This window comes from Drosophila willistoni, chromosome 3R, assembly GCF_018902025.1.
Source record: "Drosophila willistoni isolate 14030-0811.24 chromosome 3R, UCI_dwil_1.1, whole genome shotgun sequence".
Classification (NCBI taxonomy): Eukaryota; Metazoa; Arthropoda; class Insecta; order Diptera; family Drosophilidae; genus Drosophila; species Drosophila willistoni.
This window is the reverse complement of record NC_061086.1, coordinates 1,457,259-1,477,764: the sequence shown is the minus strand read 5'-3', so window position 1 is coordinate 1,477,764 and position 20,506 is coordinate 1,457,259. Positions and strand designations below refer to the sequence as shown.

Here is a 20,506-nt window from a genome sequence, read left to right as displayed (position 1 = left end):
TTTGTGATAAGAGTAACCATACGTGGATTTATTACAGATAAGAACATTGTATTTTCTACAATTGTCTTTAAGATACACATACGCGAAGCAACTAATGCCGAAAATATACATTTATCTTAGTAGAACAAAATAAAACATATGGATGTACTTACGTAAGTATAGTATTAGTTAATAGATAAAGATAAATATACACAATTCGTCATAGTCACAGTCTTCAGTGTTACTTATGTATGTATGTCACAATATTATAAGTATGCATGTGTAGAAATGTGTTCCATCTAAATAGGATGGACTTGGGCTATCATTATCTGATGGCAAATTTTACAACTAGGATCATATGATGGGAATTGGATTGGGAAATTAGCAGTAGATAGAAACTCTTGGAGCCCTGTTCTGCATAAATTGATTGATGGGTGTTTGTAGCACGAAATTTAAATTGTACAGTGGCATCAAATATTTATGCCACTGCTAGTCAATCTGAGCTAATCCGGACAATAGGTAGTGGCACATTACTTATATTTGGGCGTTACAGTATTTGGATTTTTTGGAACTACAAGTGGGATGGAAAGTTTCTTTATGATTACTGTTGTAGAATTGCAAACTTAGTAAGTCAGATTTGTTTATTTGAATCAAATTGAGATTAGTATCGGTATCGGTATTGGTATATTGCATAAAAGTTATGTTTAAATGTTATTTGTTATTGATTGCACCTTTTTAAACAGTTTTATTGTTATATTTGTATTGTTCTTGGCTGTCAACAACCAAATTGAAGTTACATAAATTACAAAATATTCACGTACCTCCTAATATATTTGCAATATACGAAGTACAGAAATTCTTTAGCTCTAAACTTTAACATTGTGTTGAAATTAAATTCGCCATATGCACAGATACATTTATATGTATTTGGATTTAAATTTAATTGTATTTCAGTAGTAGTGATTAATTAGGACACAACGCAGTAGCATATATAGTTACTAACAGTAGTAATCCATTTCGATTCCAACTCCACTACGAATCCGAAGTGGGTGTGTAAATTTTGTATACATGTATATATCTATGCTTATACTCGATTTCGATGCGTCGGGACTTGCCATGGTCTAAATACAACAGTGAGTATGTGTACTTCTAGTGTAGGATTCTATGACTATAGTATCCGTAGTACATATACATAAGAGTAAATCATCTAATACGATACTGATAGGTGTCTTGTTTTGTGGCAAATTTTCGACAAAAATTCGTTCAGTTAATATTTTGCTGTTACGTATGCGCATGTTCTATATATAGGTATTGTATATATATAAATAATTCATAAATCAGAAAGCTGATTAGCATCGGTAATCCAATACTTCAAATACCGCACGTGCATATATCGTATCAAATCAAGTCAATTCGAATAGATATATCTAATATGTAGGTGGGTATATACATATACATACATATACATATATAAACATAAATGGCTATATGAAACTCTATATCTATAACTGTATCTGTTCTGTATTTATGCATGGACGAGTAAGAGTAATGTTGTTATATTATTTTGTAATCTGTATCTGTATCTCAGTATGTTATGCAAATTTCAGTAATGCTTACAAAAGAAAATTGTATTAGGCGGAGTCTTTGGTTATCTTAAGTATTTACTCGTAAAATTCACTTAACCTACTAACGGCATAGCCGGAGATTGCTGATTATTGCAAATATTTCATGCTCCTCACACCAAGCTAAGCTTCTTTTGTTCAAAACCCAGTGTATCCGCTTATATCGGAGGGCTTGAGACGCTCGAAAACGCTGAGATGGTGGGTCGGGTGACCTGGATGATGCGAGTGATGATGATGGTGGGCATGGGCATAGCCCGGGTAGTTAGCCTGCGGCGGGGTGTGCCCATAAGGATGAGCATACGGATAGTTGGGACTGGGCACATGTAATGTTGCCGGGCCACCTTGGACGGCTCCTTGCACTCCCACTCCCACCCCAACTCCGTAATAATCTGCTGCTCCCGCACCACTGGCTCCATGTTGTGGTCCCGAGGAATAAGAACCTGCCGCCGGACCATACATAGAGTTCACATTGACTGGAGCCATGTGGGCCATGTGTGTGGTAATGTGTGCATGGTCCATGTACATTTGCGGATGTGGATGTTGAGGTGCATGTGGATGCGGATGTGCCAAATGATGCTGATGCGGATTCACACCAGCCTGGGGACTATTGGCCGAAGCTGCTGCAAAAGCGGCGCTAATCAGATGATTGGCATGCTGTGGATAACCAGCGGGATTTGTGGGTGTTGGGCTGTGAATAGCGTATTCTCCGCCCCTGCTCTGATTTTCCGGACGAGTGGAGTTTGGATTGGAGCTGCTATTGTATGCCGCATCCGTTTCTGCAGCCGTGGATGATGCGGAAGTAGCAAGATTGCTTACAGAGAAATTACTGGCTAAAGCATGGCCATTGCTGTTGTCCGCAGAGCTCAAAGACTCTGATTGCACGGCCACCGGTGGGTCCTGCGAATGGCACCGTTTTTGCTGTTGTTGTTGCTGTTGTTGCTGCTGCTGCTGTTGCTGTTGTAGTCCCAGGAGTCGACTTTCGACAGCAGCTGCAGCGGCCGCAGCTGTCGCCGATGATATGCTATTCGATTCATGCTCACTCATTGCTGGTATTTGATCCACTAGACTCTCCAATCCCGATAAACTCTTTCGTGCCACATCAGAACCCATTTGCTGGACCGCTGGCCCTAACTGAACAGTGCTCTGGTTTAGGTTATGGACCTGGGCACTGCTGTTGCCGCCGATCTGGGGGCTCAGATTAATATGGTGGTGCGGCGAGGCTAGCATGTAGGGGCTGCTGTTATGGCTGTGATCCTCATAGCGTGGCCAATGCTCAGGCTGCGTCTGGGATTGCTCCTGTTGGTAATGCATTGATGGATGTGGTATAGATTTTTGTTCAAGTTGCTGACTTTGCTGGAGATGTGGATGTGCGAGTGGATGCGTAGGTGGGTGTGGCAGCCACTGCTGATAGTGTTCCTGGGCATGAGCATTTGGGTTTGCATCTGTGTCGTGTGCTGGACTAGCGTACTGGGACTTCTCCGCACCGAGAGTCTGATCCTGGGCATGTCCCTGACCTTGTGTTGCACTACGTCCCTGGCTGTCCGAGTGATCATCTGGCGGTTCGAAATCGGCAACGGAGCACATGTTTGGTGAGTTGGGCGGCGGGGTTTCACCAAGATGAGGATGCGGTGGATCTCTTATACTCCCGACAGCAGTAACGGGCTGCCCTTGAGCCTGTTTCTGCGATAACATATGATCTTGAGTTTTCGGGCTACTAAGTTCTCCAACGGATGTTGTGCCCTGGACAACCGACGGCATTTGAGAGTGTGAATATGTGCAGTTCAGCGCTGGCGATGCCATGGGGGAAGCAGACGATGTATACAGCATATGAGATGGCGGCGGCGTATTATACAAGCTTGGCGGCACTTGATGGCAGCTGTTCTGCGGCGATCCTGCAACATGGTCCATGGTCAAGGCGTGCATATTGGGCACGCTCCCATTTACATTGCCCGTTGACTGGGACTTGGGTGTAGAGTTTGAGTTGGGATTGCCGTTCGCATGGGAGTTAGGATTGGAGTTGGTCATATTGTCAAGTGATGGTTTCAACTTCTTTGGTCTACCTCTCTTTTTCTTCGGCGTTTCACTGCCACCAGCGTGGCCCGATGTGAGCATGGACAGATTCAATATGTTATTCAAATCGTGATTATGTGGTATCTTTTGGCCAACAATGGTTATTTTGTTACCGGTGGAGGGATCAATCAACTCCTGTCCCTTAATTTTTTTCGGTCGGCCGCGCTTCTTCTTCTCTTGAGGCTGCACCTGCGCCTGCCCAAAAACAGACATATAGTTGTCATTTCTCATGACGTCATCAGCGTTACCACTTCCATATTGGATGAAAGGAGTACGGCCAACGATATTTGTGCTAGTAGCTGACTCATTAGAGGCCAAATGAGGCAGAATTTTATCCACACTTTGACTAGAATTACCGCCTGCAGCGCCAGCCACGGCTCCGTCACCACCAGTACCGCCACTGCCAGTGCTATCAACGTATATTAAGCTGGCGTGTTGTTCGGAACTCGTGATGGTCTGGTTGATGGGGTGGGGTTCCTGCTGCTCACAGCATTGTCTAATGCGTTGTTCTGTGAACACGCATTCAGACTCGTCGATATGGGGGATTAGGCCATTCAGATAGTCACGAAATTTCTTGAGCGCGGCGTAGAAAGGAACCTTATCAGCGGCCCGGGGCAACTGAGCACAGCGCGCCGATGACGATGGCATAACCCAAATGTACTAAAATGATAAGGAAAAATAGTGTTTAAAAACTAATTTATATTTATACCCTTGCAAACAGGTGTTATTAATTTTGGTCAGAAGTGTGCAACGCATAGAAGGAAGCATCTCCGAACATATTAAAGTATATATATTCTTGATCAGAGAGACGAGTTTATATAGCCATGTCCGTCCGTCTGGATTAGCGCAATCCCTCCTAGATTGTAAGAGCTGTAGCTTGTATATACTGCACAGGTTGTATATCTCAGATCCCACTATATCATACAGGTCCCATACAAATGGCAGTCACAAACAGTGACATAAATTAGTAAAATTAATATTCATATACCAAAACATAGAAATTCGAAATTGAATGATAATGATGATCTCGAGAAAACAAAGTGATCTAGTATTGACTCGTTTCGTCATGCTGACCAAAAATAGATTTATTTTGCATGATGGGTGTCTCCTTTTTCTAAGCGTTTCACACTTCTAACCACAATAAATACACCCTTGTTGGGCAGGGTTTTTATAGTTAAAGGGGTGTAGATTTTACTTACAGTATCAGTGCCTTCAACGCGATCCGGTTGTCGTCCAAAGTGAAACTCTTTTTTCCCCGAAAAGACCTCAAATATTAATTTCCCATTAAAAACGGCTACCTTGGGCCTAAACCGTTGCAGTTTCTCAAGTAGAATCCGACTGCCTTCCTTGATTTCCTTACGAGTTAAGTCAGCCGATCCCTTCGTTGCACGAGCCACCATATTGGTGAACCCGATGCCTTGCTTTATCAGCTTATGATCTTCATCTGCACTCATTTGCTCCTGTGTGAGCCCAGCTAAGTATAAGCATTTCCAAAAGTGATTGCCGGGACCGGCATAGTGGTGGCCTTTGTATGCGGCAAAAAGGCCTGGATTAATTCCGACCTAAAACAACAATTTCGATTTAAAATTGAGGCATCCAAATATTGAATCATATCGACGTGGAAAGAAAGTTTACAACTCACTATAACGATATCTAAATTATCACACAGATGGTCGGGAATAGTCCGCTTGATGACCTCTGCCTCTGACATGCCATTAAAACGATCATGTTTTTTCCGCTCTTTTGGTTTTGCGGCCACTGTATCACTCATGGATCCTATGATTTCAGGTGTGGCAGTTAGAATAGTTGTGTCGGTAGTTACGTCACTACAAACAAAACAAATTTCCATTAGAGTAAAGTCAACATAAAAGTCTGAAGAATGGCTTGTCACGGACAAATCAAACTCACCACTGATGGGAAACTGCGGAAGAAATTAGCATGGCGTCGCCAACAGCGATAAGTTTTTTCTTGCGCCCTCTTCTTTTGGGAATTGGTTTTGTGCCAATTTCTAGATTGTCCATCTCGTTCGCTTTTCCATTATTATTAGCCTCAATATCTTTAGAATCTTCATAATGGTGTGGCTCCTGCTGCTGCTGCGTTTGATGGGTGCGATAGATATCACTGCGACAATCAGTATCGTCGTTTGGCACTGACATTGGCACTGGAGCATAGGCAGACACTGTGGAAGCGGCTACTTCCAGATGTGTGTGACGACTAGCTGGCGAGAGCATGCGGATCTCTTCACCCATGAAGCTATAGGGATCTACGCCAGCCATGCTGGGCGTATTCCTTGTATCTGCTAAACGATCCATTGATAGGCCCAAGTGAGGTGGCGGAGGAGTGGCACTCACTTGTATTTGGTTGCTGTTAGGATTAGCGACAGCATTGACTCCAGAGTTCTGTGATGGGTGAAGCTGCTCATCGTTTTTGTTTTGAATTTGGCTTGAATTCTGTGCCATAAGCCCAATAACACTGTGTTGCATATGATGTTGCGGCGTGACGGAGTGTGTAGATGAACTATGGGAGTTTGGCGTAAGCACATCGCCAGCACTAGTTTCGTATCCGTCATCTTGGTTCTCGGGCTTTGCATTGGCAGGCGAGAGAGTTCTATACAACGAAAATTAGTTACAATTACTCAATACAGTGATAAGGCGAAATGGGCTTATGAAACAATTTCTGTGTATATATGTATGTATCATTTGAAAGAAGTTATTTCTGAAAATGAAAAGATGGGATTTTCATGCTATAGCAGACATCACTTACAATTTGTATGCTGAACTGGGATCTTCGTGAAAGTCGTCCATCATGAGGTCGTGGTAGGCTTCCTGCATTTGTTGCTGTTGTGAGTGGGAAAGGGATGACCTTTGCTGGAGATGACCATGACACTCCATATCCAAATGATGTGGGATGTGTTGCTGTTGCTGCTGTTGTTGCTGCTGCTGAAGATGATGTGTGTGTTGCTGATCAGGATGGTGGAGACCAAAGAGTTGTTCATGGGAATAGTGTTGTTGGTTCTGCCCATAGTTAGCATAATGTTGATGCGGATGCTGGTGCTGATGTGGGTTCATATTTTGCATGTACATATTTTGGGCGTACACGTTGTTCTGAAGCTGGTTGTTTGCATCGAGATGATGGGTTTGCTGTGCCTGCTGATGGGTGTAGTGCTGTTGAGGTGTGGTCTCATGATGCTGATGATGATGATGCTGGACGGGCAAGGGTAGCATTTGCGCATATCCGCCAGTTTCAGCTATCCCAGTCGTTTCCTTTTCGATCTGCAGCAAAAGTTCACCCTGTCGTTGATTTAGCTGGTTGCGGTAAGCGCCAACTGCCGGATAAGCTGCAGGTTCAGGGTTCGCACTTATAGTTTCCGATTCAGGTTTGACATGCATGTCGCCACCTGAAGCCTCCTCCTTGTTCTCATTATGCGGCGTCCATATGGTGGTACGCCGATGATCAGTTAGCATAATATCACCCGGTGTTGCTAATGTTAAGTTAGTAGGAATTCTTAAATTCAAGTTGGAGGAGGAGGAGGCAGGCGTGTCCCTTGCACAACCATCGATTTTGTTGTTTTGCGAGTTGGAAGATCCTGAAGAATTAAATAGGACGGCTGAATCATATTGTAACTCGCCGTGAATATCACCGTAGACGTTTCTGGTTACCGGTCCCGTTACCGATGCCTGCTCCACTCCCGCCTGAGGTGGAGCTGGGACTACTAATTCCACACTGGTAACCAACGCCTGCTCGGGCGCAATATAAACATTATTTGCATAAAGATCACATGCTTTTTCTTCAGATCCAGCTCTTGGTTCTTCACTGCAACTAGTTTCCCTTGCGGAATCAGAAATAACGTTCGAAACTGTAGGTGCTTCAGTAGCTTCATCGATGGCATTGGAAAGAGGTTTATTTGTGATCCCAATTATTTTATCTGTTTGCTCTTCGCATATATCGTTTTTATTTTCAGAATCTATGTTCTCGTTGTTAGCTCCATCTTCATCGCCATCACCTACTTCTCCATCCGCATCCTCCTCACTACTAATCGGGTCAATCAGATTGGAGAACTTTGTTCTCTTACGGTTCACCTCTTCATCTTCTATTTTGTCGTGCAAAGATCTGTAAGCTTTCTTATTCTTGTTTTGCAACAATTTAATGTTGTTGTTGTTGTGATTGTAATTGGTGGCTGGATAAGGAGATGGGGTCGTCTTGGGCAGTTTGTCATCCTCATCGGAGCTTACAGTTGAGGCCATCCCAGTGCCCGGTTGTTCTATTAGCCTCAGCTCTGCTTCAATCAACGCTGCGTATAAAATTCTTAAAATATCGATACCCTGTTGTGTTTGTGGTAGGTTCTTTACTCGATCGGACACTCTTCGGTCTGCGATTGGAGCTACTTTAGGCGTGTATGTGAAGGAACTACTTATCAGTGGGATTTTCTTTTCCAATAAACTTTCCACTTGCATCTCCCTTTCAATTATCGGCAATTTAGTGTTGGAACTCACGAGCAACTATACCTAATATGTATTATATTTTTGCACGTGGTTGTCTGGGGTCGGTCACAAATGTTTCTACCGCCCACTGCAGCTAACACTCAAACTTGGCATAGCTATTTTGTGGAAGTCCATCCATGGGGCGCCAGAATTGACTCTGAAAATAAAATATATATATCAAATTGGATATTGAATCAACAACATTGTCCATCTTGCTAATAGGAGATCAACCAAAAGATGAGGGTTTTAAAAATGTGGTTAAATGTTTGTTATGCTGATGAAAAGACAAATTCCTATTCACTTCTGAAAACTTGGTGTTTAAACTTTGTATCTTTATAGGTAAGAAAAGCTTTTCCAATAAGAGTTGAACACAGAAAATAAATTGGGCACTTAATAAAATATATCTGTCGATGTTAACTTCTTCGATCTCTTGTTCTAGGTTCTTTGGAACATTTCCAAACCACATGTATGGCGATTTTGAACAAATTTATAGATTTTTGTGTACGTAAGCTAATAACCTGGTTTAATAATAATCGTGTAAACAGTAGAAATGTTTTTTTGATTGATTGTTTCTATTACAAACAAATATTAAAATATAGTTAGGTTGATATTTTACAACTATATCCTACACTTTAATAATAATAAAAATATTCATAAAGTATCTATTTTCACCTGATTTCCAATTACATTGATCTTTATGAGTTTTTTGATGCAGTGGTCAGAACCGACTAAGTCCGAAACGCAGAGTGGCTACAATTCGCTTCCTTTGCTAGTCATATACATACATATGTACATATGTATATATATTTGTACTGGGATATACCTGAAAGAGGAACTGGGACTGTCCCCAATGCAACATTTATGTGTTGATTTAAAAATTGGGACTTCTAGCAATGCTCTTTTAGAACTATCATAAATAATATTATACTTTGCATTAAGCCTTTCTGTGGCTTTTCTCTGATTATAACCTTCATTCCGTCGTAAGCTCTCCTACTTCCTTTGCTAAAAATTCTATCCTTTCTTATTAAACTCGTGGTATTAACTTTTTTTTGTATTTTAAATTTCCAAATTTGGCAGCTTCTTGCATATCTATGGAATATATATATCCAATTACTGTACATATGTATGTACATATCTTCACCAAAGTATGTGATCAGACAATACATTTTTTTCTTCCGTATAAAGATCTCCATTTCGGAGAATGTAAAAGATAGAATCACCAAATTTGGTATGCAGACCCGTGTGGTATGCATGCACATCTAGTTTAGCTTAAAAACCGTAACGCTGATTTTCTGTCTCTTAACACATTCAGAACTTACGGATAACAGAAGATCTCCGTATGTTTTCTATACTTTAGAAATGAAGTAAGTCGTCACCATGTCGGTATCCTAGAATATTCTTACGAATTTATTGAATATATGGCATTTACATATATTCAATGCAAAAAGTTTTTTTTGTTTCGCTCTGCCGATTCCACACAATCAGTTACACAATTAGCGTAACATAAATTACCGAAAATTTAATTTAGTTAAAATTGTGATTCTTACTTAAAAAAAAATAAAGATAATATTTTGGATTGTTTTGAGATTGAACTGAAATTTTATCATTTAATCTAAAAACCGCCTACAACGTAAGCTGTTTATATGACAGCGATATAACATTGTTACAAAATTAAAAAATTATAGATAAAACCGTTTTCGACCGATTATTTTATTGGGAACAAATAAGTTCGCCCGATCTTAATAAAATTGATCACAGTCATTAACGGGTATTATTTTATTAAATAGTTAACGAAGTTATTGGGAAAACTCACTGTTCACTAACAGTCACTACTTAGTCGTTTCTAAGGTAGTTATGTAATACAGTGATCCGATCGAGCTGAATCCGAAATAAATAACTCCTACAGTATATAGAGCCCCATATGCAACATTTTAGCACTTTAGTTTTTACGGTCAATGAGGCGTTTATGTTGGCCCAGGCGGACAGACAGTTAATTTACCCAAGGTAAGGGTGCCTGTTGGTCCGATCCGAACATTATATAGGTAATAATCTAATAAAAGCCTTAAATACAAAGTTTTGATTCGGTAGCTTTTAAATTGGAGCAATGGAATTGATTCTGATCCACTTATCATACACACTTTATGAGGTCAAAGCCGTTCCCTTTTTGGCGTTAGAAGCATTTGTCTAGCCTAAATCTGCAGGTCCGAAGTTAAGTGCCCATTAAAGTGCCCGTAATCTGAAATTCTTTGTCAAAGTTTGGTACATTGGTTTCAAGCTCAAGTTTTGATTTCAATCATTAATAAATTTTGCTTGTCTGTAAAAAGTTGGAGGGCAGAATCTTTTAGTATAGATCACAATAGCTTGTATTGTACAAGGACTGTATTGGGTAATGCAGTCATGTCATTATTGTTATTGTTTGCCACAGGAATCCAAATATCCGATAGTCTTAATATGGAAAGAGATTTTGAGATATGTTTTTGGTTAACATTTGGGGGTCTTCTAGCGCCTAGTATACATACAAGTAGAGGCAGTCAGAGGCACAGGCATAGACAAAGTACATATGTACAAATGTATGTATGTACATATATATGAGTTTGAATGTATATATGTACGTACGTATGTATGTATATACATACATATGTATATACAGATTGAAATATGCATACACATAATATTTGAGCAAAAAACCCCAAATGCACCGAAGCGAGAAATGGCAAGCTATGCACATAGATACATGGATACATACATACATACGTACATATGTATGTCCCAAACTACTGTACCAGAAAGTTTAGCAAAATCAACAACAACAACAACAGACAAACCAGCACGCACTGATGAAAAAGCTCCTATGGCAAGTACATGGCATGATGTTTGTATGTGCAGCAGTACGAAATTACAGGGTTCCCTTGAAAGTGTTTGGGGTCCTGGCCAAAAAGAAATGATTTCGACCATGAAACGATAGTGCGTTGCTATACCTAAACATCTTTTAGGAAGTTTCCCAGTTTCCCCAATTTCCTAAATTTTGTAAACACTAAGATTATCTATTAATTATATCTATTATTAATAATAAAGAGAAATTATAACGTTTATTGAAGATGTAATTTTAATTTTACAGAAAAAAAAAGCAAAACAAAACAAGCAACTATTGAGTCGTTTTCATCGTTGTTCACCAGGAACACCCTGTTTATAACACTATGTGCACATGAGCGTACGTACGTACGTATGTATGTAGGTATCGCTGTCATGAAAGACCACCGAAAGCAACGAGTAGAGCATTGAGTCAGACCCAGAGCTAGAGAGCCAAAACCAGCGGAGGCAGCATGGCAGGCGTCAGAGGTGGCTGTAGTTGCAGCAATGGGAATAAATACTAATACTAATGCAAAATCGAAGCAAGAAGAAACCATTGCATCAAATAGTCACTGCGAACAGGACATTAGGGGTAGGGTGGACAGCGCTTTCAGCCAAAATCCATTAAAAGCGATGGCGATTGTTTCCCGTTCCCTCTATCTGCTCTCCGCGACACTGCGAAATTTGTAGAATTTCAAAAAGTATCTAAGATCAATTTCACTTTCACATGTAGGATCAGAACGAGAGACTTCGATACCAACGTCAAGAGCACGGAAATGCATAACTGAATCTATTCGGTTATTACCTTATTGACAATGTCCACAATGAGCGACCCTAACAAAAAAGGATTTATGTATGTACATATGTAAGTAAGTACGATGTGGTACCGACAAGGATTTGGGTTTTGGGTGACGTTTGCGTAAAACAAGCACTGTATTCCTACAGCCATCACTAGCACTGGTCTGCATGTAGTGGGTAGTGGGGGCTGTGTGGTGGTGGTGTGAGGCGAGAGAGTAGGGCAGGCCGATCGGCTAAAAGACTGGCGAAATTGTATTTATAAATGTTTGTACACACTCACATACTATGCCTCAGATGGATACGTATCGCAGTGGCTGTGTATGTGCATATGTATCTGGGTACATTTAGGAGAGGAAGAACCATCGACGTCGTTGTCGTCGTCGTCTTGTGTCCAATGAAATTGTTTGTACCGCATCGAAAACACTCTTTCTTATGTCAACCATAGGACTTTATGATAAATTCTTGGCGGAATTTCACCGACTAGTGCAAGCACTTTTCACCCGCTCTGCTATGGAGTGACATGAATTTGGCAAGCATCTACCTATGTTGGTAAAGGAGGTGGGGTAAGCGGTAGGGTATTCCCCGCGTACCCGCTTACTTAAAAGTGAACTGACCACATATACTAGCACACATCAGCTCAGACGTTGCATTGTAATACGGACATAGTGTGTGAGTGTATGTATCCCAACCGGTTCATGCGCCTACATACGAATTCGAATCTTTATGTGTGTGTGAATATGTGTGGTACGGACAGACGAGTACATATATATGTACATATGTCTAAATACATATGTATGTATGAATATATGATTGTTGTTTCACTGGTGAAATGCAAAATCTCTGGTTTTTCGGTACAAAAGCACACCTGGATTCTACGACGGATCGCCCAGAGAGACAAATCTGACTATGATGCACTAACAGAGACATACTTACATTCATATGTACATATGTACATATCGAATAGCCTGTTCATCGGTGTCGATTGTGAAATTTTGCGAGTTACTTGAACAATTTGAATATACACACACATTCACACATAAATATCTACATATGTACATAGATATGATGTAGTCTACCTATGTATATATACACTATACATATTATATGTACATAGAAATATACATAAGTATACAGACATAAAATCGCACCTAGTCACGACGGATTCGGATTCAGATTCAAATACGGATACAAATACACAGAGGAGATACAAAAATAAAAGATAAAGATACTAACGGCGGGTCGGCGGCACTCGTATTTTATGTACCTACACATATGTATATATATCTACACATGTATCTATATATTTCAACTTTGTGGTTTTTGCTAGAGATGCTTCTGTTTTAGCTTTAGCTTTTCACATTGTGTGGATACGACTGTCGATGTATGCATGCATGTATGTATGTACACACAACCGCACATAAAATAAAATGTACGTATTTGTATGTCTGTTTGTATTTACATAACATGCACGACAGTAGTATGTACATAAATATGTACACACATACTCACGTTTCACATTTCTCGAATACGGGTTTGGTTTTGAATGATAGCATGTGCAATTGAAAGTCCGTATGATGTATTATAACTATATTCCCAAAGACATTCACACTTTGGCCGTCCAAATTTATTTTGTATTTGTTTTTGCGTTCTAGTACACATTCTGCATAATTTCAATTTCGTATGTATACATATGTGCATACTAGTATCCGCCCCCGCACTCGCACACACGTTCGTTACACTCCGTTCCGCTCTGTTCCAATTTGATGCGATTCGATGTAACAACAAACACCGCTATTTTAAAGCGATTCGAAACTTCAATTACACAACCGAATTATAAATCACACCAAGCACGCATCCTGCAGGTATGCAACCCCTCGGAATCAAAACAAAACGCTGGATAAGATTTATGGTAATTTTTAAACTTTGCTCATGCAATGAGCATGTAAATTGAATGCTATGTTTATTAATGTTAACTCACAAAGGCACTGTAAGCTCACAGCGCCACTGTTAGCTCACAAATGAGTACAGAAAAGTTTGTAAGGTGTGTATCATATTTATTACACTATTTAAATTTTAAAAAGGAATTCCAATTAGTATTTGTCACCTGGAATTCTATGGTCCCCAATTCGAAATGTAAACTTATTTCTAATTTTATATGGTATACGTTTTTAACATACAATTTGTCTTGAAATCCTTTATAGAAATGATGTGAACTAGATCATTTGATGATACATTTCGGTTTGGAAAATATTTAAAACATTTTTCTTAAGTGGGTTATTTTTCAAATGAACTATTTCAAGAAGATGTACGAAAATTACGCCATTTGGATATAAAATCCAAATTCTTCGCTAAATTACTTGGATCTAAATTTCGAATGTACATAATACATTCGTTGTATAATTGAATTCAGCCGGATCGAACCACTATAGCATATATGTAGGTCCCTTACATCGTTTATTAATGCCAAATTTCATCAACATCAGCTAACTTAGGAATGGTAGGCCGAAAAAGGCACATAATAATGTATACTTTTGGCAATTTTCTTATAAATCGGATAACTATAGGTGTAACGGAAATTCGACTTTTTAGATAAAATGTGTTTCTTGTTTTGACGCCTGCAGATAAGGTAGGAATGAAGATATTATTTCAGAAACTTTTCAGGTACATATTTTTGTTACTCCTTCGTTTAAATAATTGTTTCTCGAACGTCTATTTTATTTTTCCGGAATTCGTGATGAGGCAATTCAGCCAAAAATAATTTACATATGTACATATGTATGTATTTGTTGAAGACACCAGATGGAGTTTGAACACGAAACGTTAGGCTAGCGATATGACAATACTGTAATGTAATACTGTAATAATAAATTTTTTTATTATTTAAAAAGCTTTAGCTATTTTAATGAACCATTTTTTAAATTATTTTTTTTTATATCAAAGAGAAGTAAAACCCTTGATTGATTATAAACTTAAAAAGGTTTTTTTTAATTTTTTCATTGTATATTGATATCAGCTTGTTACAATGCACAAAAAATTCACCTTTTTGGTCTTTACAATTTTAAGTCTCTCTTAGGAGTAAACTGGCTATAAAAAATAATGGAAAAATTAGTTTAACCTTCATTTGTAGACATAGGTACATAAATTCAAATGTATTTAAACGAATTGTGTGAATGTTTATCAACAGCTGATTTTGTTTTTTGTTTTCGTGCGCAGTGATGGACTTGTCGGCTAAAAATAAGTACTATCGAGTTAGGAAACACATCGTTTTTATCGATGATGCCATCGAGGATTCTCCAGCTCTAGTTTTTATCGCCTAATTGTTCTGTTATTTTGTAAAGTTTTTTTAATATTTGTGACAAATTTATTCCGTTTAAGTTGAATGCTTTCTTGGTGAGTAACAAAATTAGTTTCACGCCGTGGTCAAAATATTTTAGAAAGATTTGAGATGTGTTTGTTTGCATAAATCGATCAAATTCAATATATGTACTTGTGTATTCGTGTGTGTATGAATGTGTGTACATTTGGTGTGTATGCATTTATCGCAGAATCCAGAAATTGAATTCATCAAAATTTTATTTACAACAACGTAATCCTAGCAACAAATAAAAAGTGAGAAAGTTTCATACATATGTATATATCAGTATAAACGTACATTTTATATAAAGTATATATGAATGTGGCTAAATATCTGTTGGTATCTGTATGTAAATATGTTTTTTCACAAATCTCGGTCATTTAATTTCCAGAGAAATGCATTTCATCACGTGGGTGTGGCGCCCGGATTCAAATCTCTCGACTCACTAAAATGTATGGATATTGGAATATGCAATCAAAAAAAGTACAAGGACTGGTCTAGATTTGGTGCGAACGACCCTCGGAGACCGCTAATATATTTTCTAGGATTCAATATTCCGAACAGCTTCTACCATGGACGGGTTGGAACAGCAACTGAGGGAGCTGACCATACTAAATAGTAGGCCACTACCACCTCGAATGTCCGCTGATGAATATGTTCGGCATGGAAATGTGGCTGAACTGATTGAAAACTTACAGCATAGGTCGTCGCCGTCTGCTGTACTGAATACATATGCATCCGGCACTAGAAAGACAGCTCCTTGCATTCCACCTAAACCACAAAAAAAACAAAATGAAATGCCCCAGGTATAATATAATACCGTAGTGTATACAAATATTGAAATACACATTAAATTGTATTCATTATACCTTGTGATAAATTGGAATAAGTATATACCTATATCACATATATCTATATTTTTTAGGTTCCACTCAGTAAGCGAGTTACCTGTTCCCGAGAGCCGCTTTACTCGCAGCCTTTACATGGGTTAGACAAAGTCACAACGATGTCTGGGTCAGCTGCTGAAGACAGCCAATGCGGTCCTATACTTATGCGAAAACAGCCTATTTATGCGATTCAAAATTCCGAGAAACCTAACAGTAGTAAATCAACGCTGGATAACCCTGCAGTTTTAGAACAACAATTGGAAGCTCTAGCTTATCATAAACTTCAAATGGAAAAGAGGGGTCTCTTGGGGACCGGACATATGAAATCCGTAGCTAGCATTCCAAAGTTGTCGTCAAATTCGTTAAGTAACAGTTCGTCGGATGTCATTTATAGCAATCTGCGATCTTCAACCGAAACTTGCACAAGTAGATCTGGGGATTTTAAGGGTCTTTATGGTAACATGTCTTCTCAGACTGAAACCGCTGACTCGAATGTCCACTTAGCCGGTATGTTCTGGATTTTTTAAATATTTGTGTTTATGAATATATGTAATACATACCTATTGTACGTGTCTATTTAGATTCTAATACCAATACAATAAGAAGGGGAGCTGGGTCTGAATCTGGATCTCGAATGCTCTCCATTTGCACCAATTCAATGTCTGATAAGGAAATCGAAGAAGAGCTGCCGGCGCCTCCTAGCCCTGTGAGCGCCGTTAGTTCATCGTACAGTGAACTTCGTCGAGCCACCGATGTGTTCAGCAATAGTAAATCTATAGATCTAATAGAGAATCCTACCAACTTACTGCCGTCGGGGGTTCAACAGTTACCACCAGAATTCACTATTAAAAATTATCCCGAGCAGCACTATGCAGGATACAATTCAGTGAACAAGGTACGAGTAAACTTTTAAATAAATTTATTTGAATGTGCATAAAACTTCTTAAAATAATAATAATGTAAAGTTACTGTTATTTTGTAAAAGAAATTTAGATTTAATTTAGGATAAGTATAAAAGCTCTTAAAAACTAAATGGCTGAGCTGCTGGTATACTAAGCTACTTTAACAAATTGATATTATTTATTCAGGATTTGGGAGGTACAACATTTGATCAAACTCGTGAAATTATTTGGTTTCGGTAATAAGGTTGTTGAAAACAAAAATTATTACTTTTTCTTTTTAATTAGGTACTTAAAATATAATTTGTGAATGGTTAGCCATTCATTTAGCTATCTTTCTTTTCGAAGTTTTCTTTAATGTATAACAAATTATTCGACTGACAAATGACTGAGCTGAGCTGTATGTTATTATACTTTTAGAATCATTCGGATAAAGCCAATGGAGACTATTATGGGTATGGTGTATTATCTCAGGTAATTTTACAATTTATATCATTTAAATTCCAATAAATCGATAAACAAAAAATTTGCCTGATCTTTTTATAGAGCTCTTCAACCTATGATTCAATATACGAGCCAATAAATCCTCGACCACCTGGCGAAATGATTTCTCGCAGTTGCTACAATATGTACGTAAATGATCCCAATATTTTAGGCAATAATTTAGACAACAACGGCGGTGGTGTGGGAGTAGCAAATATGCCCATGTACGTTAGTGGCGATGCCCATGCTCTCGCAGAGGGCAATGAAAAACATATTGGTTATCCTCAAAAAGGAAATAACATCGATGGCAATGTGTCCCAATATGTGTCATCCTCTGCCTCCGTTGATACTGCAAACGAATTCGAGAATTATGGTAAGCAAAGCATATTGTTTCGGTATTTAAAAATATAGACATATTTGTTTTTCCTGTTCAGGTCGATGCGTAAAATGCAACGAGCGTGTGTTGGGTGAAAACAGCGGATGCACTGCAATGGATCAAATTTATCACATATCTTGCTTCACGTGCAACGACTGCCAAATCAACTTGCAGGGAAAACCGTTCTATGCATTGGAGGGAAAGCCATACTGCGAGTACGACTATTTGCAAACGCTCGAAAAATGCTCCGTCTGCATGAAGCCCATTTTGGAAAGAATCCTAAGGGCTACTGGAAAGCCATATCATCCCCAATGCTTTACATGCGTTGTATGTGGTAAAAGTTTGGATGGCCTCCTCTTCACTGTCGATGCCACCAATCAGAACTACTGCATTACCGATTTCCACAAGTAGGAAAATATATAAAGACTAAAATCGTCTATACCTAAAGAACAACCTTAATTTCAGAAAATTTGCTCCGAGATGTTGTGTTTGCAGAGACCCCATTATGCCGGAGCCGGGACAAGAAGAAACGGTGCGGGTAGTTGCCCTTGATCGGAGTTTTCATTTGGGATGCTATAAATGCGAGGTAGTTTGAGTTCAAATTGATTAAGGTATTTTTTAAATCAGATTGTTCTTCCTTTACAGGACTGTGGTCTTCTATTGTCATCGGAAGCGGATGGTCGTGGATGCTATCCCTTAGATGACCATGTTCTCTGCAAAAGTTGCAATGCCCAACGTGTTCAAGCTCTAACAAATCGAATGACATCGGAAAACTAAAGAATAGTCAGTTCATTTATAAATTCCATACTCGTAGCTTTACCTATTTAAAAGCCATTATAATAGACGCATTTAAAAAATTTAAAAATACATACATATATGCATGTCGTTAATATACTTTGGCGCATTGTTGTCTTTATTCCCTTGGCCTATAATTATCGTTGCCCTTTAATAGCGCAATCGCTAAGTAAGTATAGATTAATATATAAAATATTTTTCGCACAATGGCTGTATCAAATGTGCGTCAAAAATGTTTTAATTGTTCGAATGGTGAGTATTGGATTAAATATGCGCTCATTCGTTTCACTCAATATCTGTCTTATCATGAATTGTAATTTTCCAAAGCGAATATCCCTTAACTGCAAAAAACTTTACTCGAAATATAATAACATGTACATATATATCAGACAATTCTCAGAGTATCTTCGAATTTGAATTTTGTGTACTGTTATTTCCCAACAACAATCGATATTTTGTCTATATTGTTTTGTTATCGACAGATTATCTTAAGGGCTGCCGAAAAAAATCTTGTCATAATTAACTAAATAGTCAATAAAATTTATGATTTATTTTTCTAAAAGTGATTCATTGTGGTTATTGTGCATCTATACATCATATAATCGATCCCTATAATATAAATCCAACATTTTCTATAGGACTCTTCGATGAAAATCAAATCCTTGCTGCTTGTTATCGATAACCACGGCACTCCGAAAGCTCCTACTTCTGGAAAACAACCGATGATGTTGAAACTTATTGATGGGATACGAATGAGATATATTTTAACGCGCATGCTCCTGTCATTCTGCCCTATTCTGGTGAGTTAAGTGTATATGTGAAATTGTGCTTTTGCTTTAAAAGAAAGATTGCTCGTCATCAGTATAGAATTCGATTTTCAAGCCATCGGACGTTATGTTTTGAAGTTCTGTAACTCATTAGCGCGTCGGCTGTCGACTTTTCCTGTTCGTTTCCCGTTACACTCATCTGCATCTGCATTAACATCAATAGATATATATATATATATATTCATATATATATATACACTACTTCGTACATACAAAGTACGTACCCATATCGGTTTCGAAACAATATATTTACCGCATTGGCATTGACAAAAAATCGGTTTCGGACTGTCTAACGGTGTACGGTTTGCGGATCTTTTCGTCCTTGTCCGTCACACACTTACATAAATACATACATATGTCCAAATTAATTCATTATTGAAATGTAATGCATTTGTAAATACATACATATGTATGTATATGTATATGATTTTTACGATACGAATCGGTCTAGACACAGATTCAAAAATATACACACATGGATACTTATGTAGATATATGCGAATGAATTTATTTGCATGCGTGTGTGTATGCGTGCATAAAACATATTTAAAAAATGTATCCTAGTATAAAAAAGATATGAAGAATAATTTTTCAAATTGGTCAATTGTTTAGAGCAAAGGCCGTAAAAAAAGTGTTCTGACATACACTTCATTTGCCTTTTCCGAATTTTGTGATTTTGTTCATATATTTGTGTATTTAGTTACATACATACATATGTATTAATATAATATATATGTATGCATATCGGTTATAGATACATATATTAGATATATGTACATACATACATATGTATATGTAAATGTATGTATATATATACAGACCAGGCACAATGTGTGTGCTTTTATATATAGACCTATTTCAAAAGATTGGCAGGGTTGCTACACAAAATATCGACATCGTGACACGTATGTTGGAAGTCACATTATATACAATAATAATACAACAATGGACAGTATAAAAATTTATGTATTTCAGCGACAGATCTATGGATATATGTACATACATGCATAATGAATGCTTATATGCGTATGTATGTATGTACAAGTATTCAATAACCGTTTGTCCTGCTAATCCGTCCGCCAGA

General features: G+C 38.3%; 2 protein-coding genes across 3 annotated transcripts; one reads left to right on the top strand and one right to left on the bottom strand.

Moving 5' to 3' along the window:
• LOC6651298 lies at window positions 1-13,741 on the bottom strand. 2 transcript variants are annotated; one of them, XM_023180718.2, is made up of 6 exons: window positions 13,310-13,741; window positions 6,435-8,309; window positions 5,580-6,278; window positions 5,314-5,497; window positions 4,871-5,233; window positions 1-4,331 (listed from the first exon to the last, which is right to left on the bottom strand). In XM_023180718.2, the coding sequence occupies exons 2-6, from the start codon at window positions 8,123-8,125 to the stop codon at window positions 1,740-1,742; spliced, it is 5,529 nt and encodes a 1,842-aa protein (XP_023036486.2). In that variant the 5' UTR covers window positions 8,126-8,309; window positions 13,310-13,741; the 3' UTR covers window positions 1-1,739. The 2 variants fall into 2 exon arrangements, with proteins under 2 accessions (XP_023036486.2, XP_046869537.1); XM_047013581.1 differs by lacking the exon at window positions 13,310-13,741 and adding an exon at window positions 8,825-8,839.
• Window positions 13,742-15,074: 1,333 nt separating this feature from the next.
• LOC6651094 lies at window positions 15,075-18,694 on the top strand. The gene is made up of 9 exons (XM_002072562.3): window positions 15,075-15,190; window positions 15,547-15,961; window positions 16,081-16,549; window positions 16,624-16,937; window positions 17,362-17,415; window positions 17,488-17,797; window positions 17,859-18,207; window positions 18,266-18,386; window positions 18,446-18,694. The coding sequence occupies exons 2-9, from the start codon at window positions 15,728-15,730 to the stop codon at window positions 18,575-18,577; spliced, it is 1,983 nt and encodes a 660-aa protein (XP_002072598.2). The 5' UTR covers window positions 15,075-15,190; window positions 15,547-15,727; the 3' UTR covers window positions 18,578-18,694.
• The last annotated feature ends 1,812 nt before the right edge of the window (window positions 18,695-20,506 follow it).